The 12,343-nt window shown below is 34.3% G+C and overlaps 1 protein-coding gene across 37 annotated transcripts in view; it reads left to right on the top strand.

The window, feature by feature from the left end:
• Positions 1-12,343, top strand: part of Mpdz (multiple PDZ domain crumbs cell polarity complex component) — a 159,349-nt gene that overhangs the window by 65,942 nt on the left and 81,064 nt on the right. For 31 of the 37 annotated variants that reach the window (XR_015440073.1, XR_015440072.1, XM_087183939.1 and 28 more), the window contains 6 exons: positions 94-240; positions 1,065-1,229; positions 3,215-3,400; positions 4,480-4,689; positions 6,824-6,940; positions 8,746-8,913. Coding sequence is in view for 35 of the 37 variants with exons in the window: in XM_087183939.1 (XP_087040065.1) it covers positions 94-240; positions 1,065-1,229; positions 3,215-3,400; positions 4,480-4,689; positions 6,824-6,940; positions 8,746-8,913 (993 nt within the window). In the remaining 2 variants the exon portion in view is untranslated. The remainder of the gene's footprint in view (positions 1-93; positions 241-1,064; positions 1,230-3,214; positions 3,401-4,479; positions 4,690-6,823; positions 6,941-8,745; positions 8,914-12,343) is intronic. The other 6 variants (XM_021252853.2, XM_021252854.2, XM_087183965.1 and 3 more) reach the window with 2 other exon arrangements.

Consider the following 12,343-nt stretch of genomic DNA (forward strand, 5'->3'; position numbering starts at 1 on the left):
AAACTGAAAATTTTGAGGTGAACATAAAATATATGCACAAGTAGAGCAACAGGAAGAATATAGTAAAATTGTGATATTATTTTTCCCTTTCAGGTGGCTCATGTGAGCAAGTTTAGTGAGAACAGTGGACTGGGGATAAGTCTGGAAGCAACAGTGGGACATCACTTTATTCGGTCTGTTCTGCCAGAAGGTCCTGTTGGACACAGTGGGAAGCTCTTCAGTGGAGATGAGCTCTTGGAAGTATGGAACTGTGCTTTTCTTTCTCTTCCATAAATGAGACTGAAAAGGCTGCAATATGGTTGATTTGTAAGGTCTTATTTTACACCCCCCCCCAGAATAATTGAGATCTATTTAAATCCACTCAAAGCAAAAATTTCAAATCTATATGAACATGGAGCTTCAGACCTTAATTTATTTTGGTTTTTGTTTTGCTTCAGGTACAAAGAATTTACAATACTTTTTTGAAGTTTTAGAAATAAATTTAATTTTTAGAATAGGTAACCTAGATCTCAACAGAGAATGTAAAGATAAACACTGAAAAGTGTCTCCCCAGCCCTTCTATAAAAATTTTATTTTGAAATACGTTTTTGCTAAGTCACTTAGACTGGGTTTGAACTTGAGATAGTCCTGCCTCACTCTCCGACGGTGCTGAGATTATAGGCCTGTGTCACCATACCAGGTGGTGCCATTTTCCATTTTTAACTTAATAAATGTCAGTTTGTTCATTAACAATGTCAATTTTAATGACTTTTCTCCTTTATCCTTTGTGGATATTTTCGTTAACTTGCCTTTTCCAGACTCCTACACTGCAGATCAAATATAGATGAAACCTAATAGTTTTTCATAGAGTTCTTTAAAAGCTCCAGTTACAGTAAAACTCTAAATTTGTGCATAAATTGCTTGAGATAGTATTTCCATAGGTCTAACTATAGTTCTGGGCATTGCAGAACTATGGTGATCACCAGAGTAGAATTTGTATTTATTTAATTTAAAAAAGTGTTTTCAGAAGAATATTCATATTATTAAGTGTTTTTCTTACTTGGCTAATACATCTTGTTTTATAGGTGAATAACATAACTTTGCTTGGGGAAAATCATCAAGATGTGGTCAATATTTTAAAAGAATTGCCTATAGAAGTGACAATGGTATGCTGTCGTCGAACTGTGCCTCCCATCACCCAGTCAGAATTGGACGGCCTGGACTTAAGTGACATTGAGCTAACAGAAAAGGTATAAAACTTAGGAGGCTCATCTGAATATATAATTGAAAGTATGTATTGTTCTAAAAGTGAAACCTGTATTTCTTGTCGTGGATATTTGATTTCCTCACGTATCCTGTGATTAGAGGGTAGATCTTGAAGTCAGACAGACCTGGGTTTGAATCACAATTGATACTCACTAGCTGTGACACCTTGGGAAAAAGTTGTTTCATCTTTTTGTGTTTCATTTTTCTATAAAATTTGTCATGACACTTGCCTCAAAGAGTTACTCAGGATGCTAATAAAAACTATAATATTAGATATTATCACATAGGCATTTGTACAATTTACTTGCAGTATTTCTAGATGCTCATATATCTCCATTTACAGAAGAAAAATCTGAAGTATATAAATAGTATATATGTAGTACACACTTGGAAAAACATGCTTTTATATCAATTCCGTGCCTGGCACAGGAGTAGCTAAAATACAAGTGGACAGATCATTTCAGTATGTAGAGGTCTTACTTATTTGCACACTGTAGTTTTATTTATTTATTTATTTATTTTTGGTATCGGAGATCTAACTCGGGACCTCTCACTTGCAAGGCAGGCACTGGAACCACTGAGCTAAATCCCCAGCCCAACACACTGTAGTTTTAAAATAAGAAATTTGAGCTCATAATATATGTCAAATAATTCTCTGTAACATCCAGATACACTCATTTTCCTATCTGCTTTTCTTTTCCATTCAGATCAAAATGTCAAGTGATGTTGCTAATCAGCCTTTTGGAGGATGCACAGTACATTTCTAAAGTTAAGAGTTGGGCTCTGCATAATTTATAGCCTCACTAAATCTCATTTAAAATATACTGAGAGATAATGTTGGAATTTGACTTACATTATACTGAAGTAATCAGTATAGTGGAATAATTTTGAAAACTTTGAAGAATAAAGTTAATAATTTAATATTCCCATAGGTGACTCCAGTAGGGTAGTAGGAAACATAACTCCAAATCATGCATAGCTCAAAGGCAAGAATCATTTTAATGTGGTATAAGTGAGATAATCACGATAAAGCAGGTGGAGAGAGTTGTATCCATGGTCCTAGGTTGTCCAATAATTGATTTAAAACAAAGATAGTATACAAATTAGAATTTCATCCTCATCAACACATTTTTCTTAAGTTTAATATGTTTATACATGCACATGAAGTTGAATTAATTTATATTCACTTTATTTTTACTGAAAGAAGTTAACTTTTTGAATTTTAATTTCTGTATTAAGTGCTTTATAAATGTTACTTCATTTGATCCTCAGAAATTTAAATTTCTATGAAATGAGTAACTTTGAAGCCCATGTTAAGAATATTGTTCAAGGTAGGGTTGGGAATTTAGCTCAGTGGCACCACGCCTGCCTTGCAAGCACAAGGTCCTGAGTTCAATTTCCATTGCCAAAAAAAAAAAAAAAAGAATATTGTTCAAGGGTAACACAGATAGAAATCATGAAGTCAGGCTTCAAGCCCAAGTAAATCTGATTTCAGATCTAACGGCTTGCGACTGTTTAATTTATTAGTGAAATAATCTTGCGCCCAAGTAACAGCATTTTAGAACCCTTGTTTGCATAAAGTACGAACCTTTTGTACATATCTGTTTTCTCTTGAATTGTTATATATTGTAAAAATTTTAATTAAAAAGAAAATAGCTTTACTTTTTTTCTGACTAGAAGGTGATGAAAAAAATGAAAACTGCCCATACTCATGCTACTGCAGTATAACCATTGTATAATTTTATAAGGAATCTTCAAATACTACATTTTTGATACCAATTACAACTTAGTATTTTTCTTCTTTAACAAGTGATACCTGAATTCTTAAAGGTTTTATGTTAAGCTGTTGCTTCTTAGAGAATACCTCATGCTAGACATATGCTGGGGATCTTTCTTTCCCTGGCCATGTTGGTCTCTGTGTCTGCCACTCCGGAGCCTCTGAAATAAGAGATGTCTGCCTGTTATCTAGCCTCATGTTGACCTTGGCGAGCTCATCGGGTCCTCGGAGACAGAAGACCCAGTGCTGACAGTGACTGCCATGGGTCAGGACACAGAGGAGGCGCACACAACTTTGGCCATGTGGGAGGCTGGCATTCAGCACATAGAGCTGGAGAAAGGGAGCAGAGGCCTTGGTTTTAGCATTTTAGATTATCAGGTAAACATATTCTATTTTTAACATTTTTTTTTAAAAAAGGTGCCATATACTAAAATATACAGTGTTGATAGCAGAGAAAAATAAATGTTTCAGTCATTAAAGACATTTTCTTGGTTTTTGTGAGCCTTTAGAAATACTAATTTATATGATTCATTGATCATAATAAAGGATTTCTTTTAGCATTGAATTCATTGAGCTGTGTTATATTTAAACTCAGAAATTTGAGGAACACGGAATACATTTTAGGAATATCATATAGTGTTTTTGTTATTTGAGAAGTCTGTTTTCTGTGTTCTTGATTGGTGGAGCATGTTTAATTATAATTCATAAAATATTACTGTGCATCTTTGTCTTAGGTACATGATAAATTTATAATAGAACATATTATAAGTTCTGGTATCCAGTTATTTCACTAAATTTATGAGTATGTCTAAAATGGTACAGTGCCACCTGTGTCCTTACCTGCACTGTTCTGCGAGAAGTAGATGAGGAAATGCAGTGTGACAGCACAGCTGTTGTCCTTTGCTAGCACTGGACAGAAAGTCGCCTCAGTGAACTCTAGGGAGTTGAGTGTATAGGCCTGGATTCTGCAGCCATGTTCTGATGTTGAGGTTGCTGCGTAAATGAAAACACTGTGTCACCAAACACTCCATGACCTTTTTTTCTATATTTCTTCATTTCAAAAGAAGGAATGCTACCTTTCATACACTCACATCTCGTAACACCTATTTAACAGATGATGTTGTTAATACATCTGACATTTAGCCTCAAATGAGCTATACAATTTGACAGCTCAAAATTAGAATTTTAAAGTTGTTTGTACAATTTAAGAGGTCTGCTCAGAACAGTAGCAAATAAGAGTGCCATTGTTTCTGGCAAACTCCCCATCAACTCCCTAATATGAAATAGAGACAACTGTTGCCCAAATAATTCATTGGATGTTTTGTATAGAATTTTTTGTATGAAAATTTTAAGATACTTGATGCAGTTATCCATCTAATACAATTCAGAAGGGACACCCTAGAAAAACTTTTCAATGTAAAAAGGAAATGAGTTCTCATTGCTACTCATTCTGTTAGGATCCAGTTGACCCAGCAAGCACTGTGATTGTTATTCGTTCCTTGGTGCCCGGTGGCATCGCGGAAAAGGATGGACGACTTCTTCCGGGAGACCGCCTCATGTTTGTCAATGACGTTAACCTGGAGCACAGTAGTCTGGAAGAGGCTGTGGAGGCCCTAAAGGGGGCATCGCCTGGAGCTGTGAGGATTGGAGTGGCCAAGCCTTTACTGGTAAGAATTTGGGTGTTCATGAATTCCTCTTATATTTGTAAGAAAAATGGCTCATAGGCTTTTGTTTTTTAGCGTCAGATGTTCTTGTGATTGACTCATCACTTTAGGTACTTTTCATTATAATGATTATTAGCTGGATAACTATACAGATCTAATTTTGAGTAATATTTTTAAGAGGATAAAGGAAAGAAAACAGCTAGGATATTTATAAATAAATTTGTAACATTGTTTTGTGGTTCTTTTTTAACCTTGTTTAAATTCAGTAATAAAGTCATGAAGAAGGCAAAATCAGAGGTTTCAAAGGAATATGGATCCAAATATTAAAATGCCAGTGTATTGGGGGTATTGAAAATGAATGCCATTGACAACTAATAGTCGACTCTTTAATCATAGTGGAGCAAAGAAGAACCTCCAACAGAGTGGCTTGAGTTCCTGAATTATTTTGATCTCAACACATTTGTTGTCTAATTATTGTCAAGCAGGAAATTGAAGTTTGGAAACTGGGTTCATCAGTTTGTGGCCTACCTCGTGGAAGGAGTGGTTTGCATGGTGAATATTGCAGTATTGGGAGCAGCAGATGAATTTATGTTGCATATAACATTTGTCTTGTTAGGTGCCTTGTAACATGATACTCACCACATGGCCACTGTAGTGCAATTACATATCAGAGACATTGTCAGTTTCTTGGACCTTTTTTCCCAGTATATAAATTTAGTTTTAAATGAAAGGGCAAATATATTTTCTCTTAAGAAAATACAAGCACATAGATATATTTGCATAAACAGCAATAAAGATTTACTGTTTTTTGTAAAAGAATTTCTTAATAAGCTGTGTTAATGTATTTTAAAGTTAAATTATTCTGTGTACCAGTTTTAGTCCACAAAGAATTTTAGTGACCCATAAAAATGTATTTATGAAAAAATGAAGAGAGGGAAGGAAGAATGAAAAATATGGTAATCCAACCTAAAATCAATCAAGATTATAGAAACCATGAAAAGAGATCTATATAAAGAGTAATGTAAGAATGAAGATAGGGCCAGGATTTAGCTTAGTGGTTCTGCCGCCTGCCTTGCAAGCGCAAGGACCCGAGTTTGATCCCCGATACCAAAAAAACAAAAACAAGAATGAAGATAGGCTGCTAAAAGACTATGCAGATTTATTAAGGTTGGATCATAAATTTGGCAAACATGATTTAATATATATATCACTTCCCTTAAGGAGAAATTGTACCATGCTCTTTGAAGCATGGTCTTCTTCTTCCTAATTCCGAAATAAATTTCTTCGCATACCAAGTTTGATGTTTGAAATTCATTATACATTGTAACATAGGATGAATACGTTTAGTACTTAATGATGCTTAATAAATATTTATATGTTTAGGAAAAGAAAAGCAGATTTTTCTATTATACTTATGCATGTATATATCTATTGCTGACACAGAGTATGTATCTAAATATTTAACCCATTTTATTGGAGATTGGAATAAAAATGTTAGATTTTTTTAGTCGATGTGCTCAGGGTTATAGTATAATAGCTCAGGACTACAAGGGAAGCAGACAGTGTACTTGTACTGTTTTTGTTCTGTTTTATTTTATCTTATAAGCTCTGTTAAATTGTTCAGCTTCACTGTAGGCTCAGTAACATTCCTTGTCAAATGAGTTGCATTCTTTAAAGTAACCTCCTGAAAAGGGGTGACAGAGAGGAGATGACTCTTCTTTTTAGTGTTTTAGCCCTCTGCACCTGTTTTGAAGTCTTAACAACTAAGATTTGCCTGTCATTTTGCTGGAATATTTAACGGTTAAAATGACCAGAAGATTATTATAATACAAAAAGTTGTTGATTTTGATAATCTTTTATAAGAAGAGTGAAAAAAGAGTAGAAAGATTCTCGTCTAACACATGATGTTTTTACTAGAAAAAATATCCTCTTTGAGTCTTTTCAAATAAAGTGTTTAATGCGGGTATTTGTCAAATATATACTTATTCTATGTTAAAGTCGCTTACGTCATTTGACAACCTTCCCATTTTTTACTTCTCTCCCCTCACTTTCTTCCTCTCGTCTTCTTCCCTCCTTTCTGTTCTTCCTCGCTGCTCTCTTTCCTGGGAATTGGCCCCTACACACCCCTCTCCTGCAGCTGTCACCAGAAGAAGGTTATATCTCTGCTAAGGAGGAGTACTTTCTTTACTCGCCGCTCTCCTGCAAGGAGCACAGTCTGCCTGCCAAAGCCCTCTGCAGGGCTGACTTGGCTCTGGTTAGTGGCCACAAGTTATCCAGCTTCCTTCCCAAGTTCTTACATGTCTTACTTTGCCTTTCCAAATATTCTGAAAACTGACTGTGTTCTTTGCTCAGTGTGTTTTAGAAATTCATTGTGTATAACTTGCTTTCAACCAGATTGTGACCTAGTTCTTGTACTGTATGTACTTTGGTAAGCCAAATTTTGAGAGAGTTAATTCTTTTTGTTAATCTTTTTAAATTACAAGCTCTTGAAGTAGCTCTTAGGAAAGTTATATATATGGTATGTAAATATTTTCACATTTTGATATGTAACATACCAGGAAACTTTTGGCCCCACTCTCAGTGGTCATCATAATTTAGCAGGCTATGAACTGTGCAAGGCACTGTTATATTAAATAGTACCCAGAAATAGCAAATTATTCCTGAAATGTCACAGGATGTAATTATATCATTGTTTTTAAAATGTCTCAAGAAACAGTATTCTCTCTGTACAGTTTACATGGATTCTTTGAACCTCTTTAAATGAATGTCAATCTAAAAGAAGATTAGTCCCACTTTTATGGATGCTTAGCATTTTTATAATAATAATAGATCCCCTGGATCTGCTCCCTAACCAGCTGTGTAATGTTCTGCTCACTCATCCTTTCTGGGCCCTCATGTTTTATCGCCACAGTAATTAAGCAAACAGTTTTAGAATTTCTCTTAAGATTCTAAGGCAATAGGTATACAAATATTCTTAAATATTATTTAAAATAAATTTTATCTATTACAGTCATGGCACAAGACAGTTAATACCATCCATCGCAGTAGCAAATACTAAATATTATCTAGTTTGCTGTGCATAATGTACATTTATAAAAGATAAATCTCTACTTAGCGTCTCACTGGTGAGTTGAAGTATGCACTTAAACTCTGCCATCGGGCCAGTGAAATGCATCTCAAGTAAAGGCCACGTTGAAGTAGCCCACCTGTATTTGTAGCAGCTCTTCCAGTACTACCTGCTGTAATGTTATAGTGCTTCTAACTTCTAAACATTTAAGTTAAAATAACAAAGAAATGGAATATGTGGAATTCATCATCAAGATGACCAGAAAATGCTGATAGATCAGAAGGTGTGAGCATGAGTAAACTGCAAGTGTCAAACACAATGTGACTTTTCCTTGGGTCTGCCATGGAAGATCATAATAGGGTTTTTAGAAAATATGTGGTGAAATTCCCTGACTCATTCTGTATGAGTGTACTAATAGAAGTTTATAGCCTAAAGCTTCCTCGTAACTAGATGATAATTAGGCCCCTTATTAGAATAATTTTAGAATGAAGTCAAATTTTTTTTCCTTTGGTTAATACAACTTCAAATGGTTTTAAACTCTAGTTAAAGGTGAATTAGATAAAACACATAGTGAGGTTTCAAAAACATAATTCTTGGTTTGCTATGCTTTTGAATACGTTTATTTTAGAGGAATAGAGAGAACCTTGTTCATTTTAAGTGGTAAGAGTTTGTCATGTGAACTTGATAGAAGTAAATATTTTATTTAACTTTTTGAAATGCTGATACTTAAAATTGATCCAGGACTTTTGTTACTACTTTTAGCTCTTTTACTGATAGAATAAAGTAGCCTTCAATGCCAACACTCTGTTCTAGAGGTGGGCAGTTTGTCCTTGTGCTGCTGCAGAGCCTCTTATGTGCCCAAGAGAGTGGAAAGAATGTGCAGTAAACAAGATAGACAGAAGAATGATCCCAGTGTACCTTTCAGTCTCATGCACAGGAGACTGATATTTGTGGTAAAACAGAATTCCCAACTGATACTGTTTTATTCCTAGGTGGATACACAGAATGCTGAAATGGTAGATGAATCCACATTTGAGTCACAATACTCTCCTGATAACGACAGTGTCTACTCTACCCAAGCCTCTGTCTTGTCTTTTCATGGCAGTGCCTGCAGCGATGGTCTGAGCTATGAGCCCTCCCTTGCATCATCTCCTCCCAAGGTATGAAAAAAAAAGCCATTTTACTTATGAGGAGCCTTGTGTACAGTTTTCCAGAGATTCTTGTGTAAGGACAAGTTGTGGGAGTAGCATATTAGAGCCATTATATTTCTCCAGCCATGGATTCACTATCAGATTAAAGTACAGTTTCATTTGGCTAGTGTTGATTGGCTTAGAGATTAGTGTGGACTGTTTAATTTTTTTTTTTTGCCACTCACAATATTTATTGGTCAGTTTCATTTTAAAGGCACCAATCCCTTACAGTTTAGTTTCAAATGGAGGCCAGAATGAGAAGAAAAGATAGGAAAGAAGAAATACTACCTGTTTTCCTAATTTTCTAACTAAACCAGTGTTCTTTATAATTGCATATAAGTGATTTTTCATTTATAGGATCGATCCTGAGCCTCTGATACTCTGGACTGTTGAACAGGATTAGTTCCAAACCCCAAACTTTCAAGGCCTTGCTTATAACTTGAATAGAGAAAAAGCCACTGTCATCCATGTTTCCAGAAGGCGGCTGTAAAAATGTGCGATAGTCTTCACTAGTGACTCCACCTTCTGCCATTCTCATCCTTTCTTTTTCATCTAGCTGATGAGCAATTGAGGATAATTCCACGAGGCTAAAATATTCTCCTTGCAGTAGATTATTTAGGCAATGTTGAGTACAAAGTGATCCTTCTTATTTCTCGTGGAAGATGGACTCCACGTTTATTTGTCTGGAGCCAACGACCCCCATGGACTGTTTAATTTTAATGTCTGTCAGGCAGTGATAGACACAAGAGTTCAAAGTTTTGATTAGAATTTTCATGTCAGAGAGAAAAACTTTAATGAAATGCATTTTCCAAGCTGTGGGTTTTAACATTATTTATTTTGGAAAATTTCAATAATAACATTATTTTCTTAATGGTTTTAAAATTAACTTTTATGCATAGTTGGATAGTGAAAGTATTTCCTGCATTAATTTAAAATTTACTAGCCAAGGTAAACTTAATGCTGTATTTTTATATAAAATGATACCAAAGAACAATTTATGTAAAAGTCACAGAACAAAGTATGTTTATATCAGTGGATGTTAATGAAGTTTGTTTATTGTTTGAAATATCATCTGTATTTTAGAGATTAAACTAGTGGCATAAATGCCCCAATGCTATCCATTTTCTTGGTGACATACTCTATAATGATTAGTAATAGTTTAAACCTATCCAGTCTTTTAAGTGCAGAATTGTATGTTATTTCGTACTTTAATTTGTATTTACTGATTACTAGAGAAATTTAATACTTTGCCACCTGTTGACCACTTGTTTTTCACATTTCACCAATAATCTTTCATATAGTTTGACCACTTTTATATTGGTTACTTATCTTTCTGATGATTTGAGTAGTTTTTATATCTGAAAATTAATGCATTTGATACATAGTTTTACAAGTGTGTATATGAGTGTATGGTGAAAATTAAAAATATGTAAGCATGATATTTCTCAACTTTGGAAAGAAATTATCCTCGTTGAGAAAAAGGAAACACAGGAACTTAGTTGTATCTATCATATATCATTTGTTTTAAGAAAAAACATGATTGAAGAAAATATGGAAAAATGTTCATATGTGTTAAATCTAGGCAAAGTTTTCATATGGATATATTTTCTTTATTTTTCTATGTTAGAAATATGCCATAAATATACTTTAAAGATAAAGAAATTGGACAGTCATTTTTCCTAAATATACAATAATTTTTTCTGCATAGACTGAATTTATGGGAAAGAGTCTCATTTATGAAAACATTAGAAAGTTATATTTTCATAAGTCTAGCACCATTTTTCCCTTTCCTAAATAACAAGTAATTTGGGGGCCAGAACATTTTCAAAGCATTTTGTTTTTATGTTCACGGTGCACCTGTTATCCTTGCAAATGATGCTGGGCAATCTCCTTGAATTGGTTTGGAAGGTATAATCTTGAGTGGAGCAGCTGTTCCTCTCCTAGCACACCTGAGACTTCTGTCTGGCTGTGTCCTGTCTGGAATATGTGCAGCCTTTACTGGCCTTGGGGCTGGCAGTTGAGTTTATCTCCTAATGGAATCTCTTAGTCCACAGTGTAGCATACTTCTTCTTGCCAGTGGTACAGATTGCATTGTTTAACTTGGTAATTGTTACTTAAAGGGGCTACACAGTCTGCATACTGAGAAGTGTGTATTTCGCAGGGCAAACGCTGGCTGCATGCAGCACCACATACTGACTTACTGAACTGTGCTTGCCTCTTACTTCTTTTTTTCCCCCTAAGCAGTTTACTCTTCTGTTGAAGCAAATTTGGCAAGCTGGTCTAATAACTGAAATATTTAAAGTACAAAACAACAAAGCATTAATGAGAGTGTTCCAAAACACATTGTAAAACTCCTTGTAAGTTCAGTTTCTTAGAAAGTAGGAACATTCCAGCGTCATGTTATATCTCTGCAAATCCAGTGTTTGGTTCACATTTAGACTGCACCTTTTCAAGTACATATATATTTACTATAAAAATTTATTCAAATAAAAACTATATAATATATTCTTCCTGTTTCTTTGCACTAAATTTATCTTAAAAGACAGAATGGTGATTTATTATGGAATTTAGAATGGACTGTTTTTCTTGAACAATGAATTTACATTAAGACTTTTAAATTAATAAACCATATAGTATATATAATTATTTAAATATGTGGTGTATGTGGATATTTGAGAAAAACAAAGATATAGCTGCTCATTTTTTTCCTGTTCACACAAATCTCCCACTTGAGACCCATTCTGCATTTTTTAACATGTTGTTTTTATTAGTACGTGTTTGCAGTAAATAATGCTTACATTCCTTGTGTGGAGTTGGTACAAGTACCTAACACATCTTACTTCCTTTTTTCATCCTCTTTTCCTCCTCTCCCTCCACTGTCTCTTGATTCCCTTCCTATCAGAGAAAGATCTGTGTTTTTTTAAAAGAAATATGTTTACTTAATTTAATTGAGTATCATTTTAGGATTTAAATGTATTCACTTCCATGTCATTTGAATTAATCAGAGACAGGTCACTGAAATGTGCAATTTAAAGGCACATAGCTGACTCCAGGGATTTTTTTTTTCCTTTCTCATTGTTCTGTGCTTTTGTTAATACTTTTACTTCTTTTCCCTGTTACCTTCAAAGACATAAAAAAAATGCAGAAATAGTTGTTTTCCAAATGTAACTGTAGATTCTTGATTAAAAGCTCAACATACTTTCTGATTAATGGATTCTGCTTTATTATACATATGTCCTATATATTCCCACAAATTTCCACTTAGTGTTAATCTCTAACATACAGTATTACTGCCTTTACATCCACATTTAGAATGTTGATGGTGTCTTCGTCTTTTTAGAGAAGTTGAGATCTAAAAACTAATTAAATCACTCTGATCAAAATGAGTGCCTGTAAATGT

Source organism: Heterocephalus glaber, unplaced genomic scaffold, assembly GCF_053883595.1.
Source record: "Heterocephalus glaber isolate CG9 unplaced genomic scaffold, H.glaber_assembly_v1.0 deba00001481, whole genome shotgun sequence".
NCBI classification, from domain to species: domain Eukaryota; kingdom Metazoa; phylum Chordata; class Mammalia; order Rodentia; family Bathyergidae; genus Heterocephalus; species Heterocephalus glaber.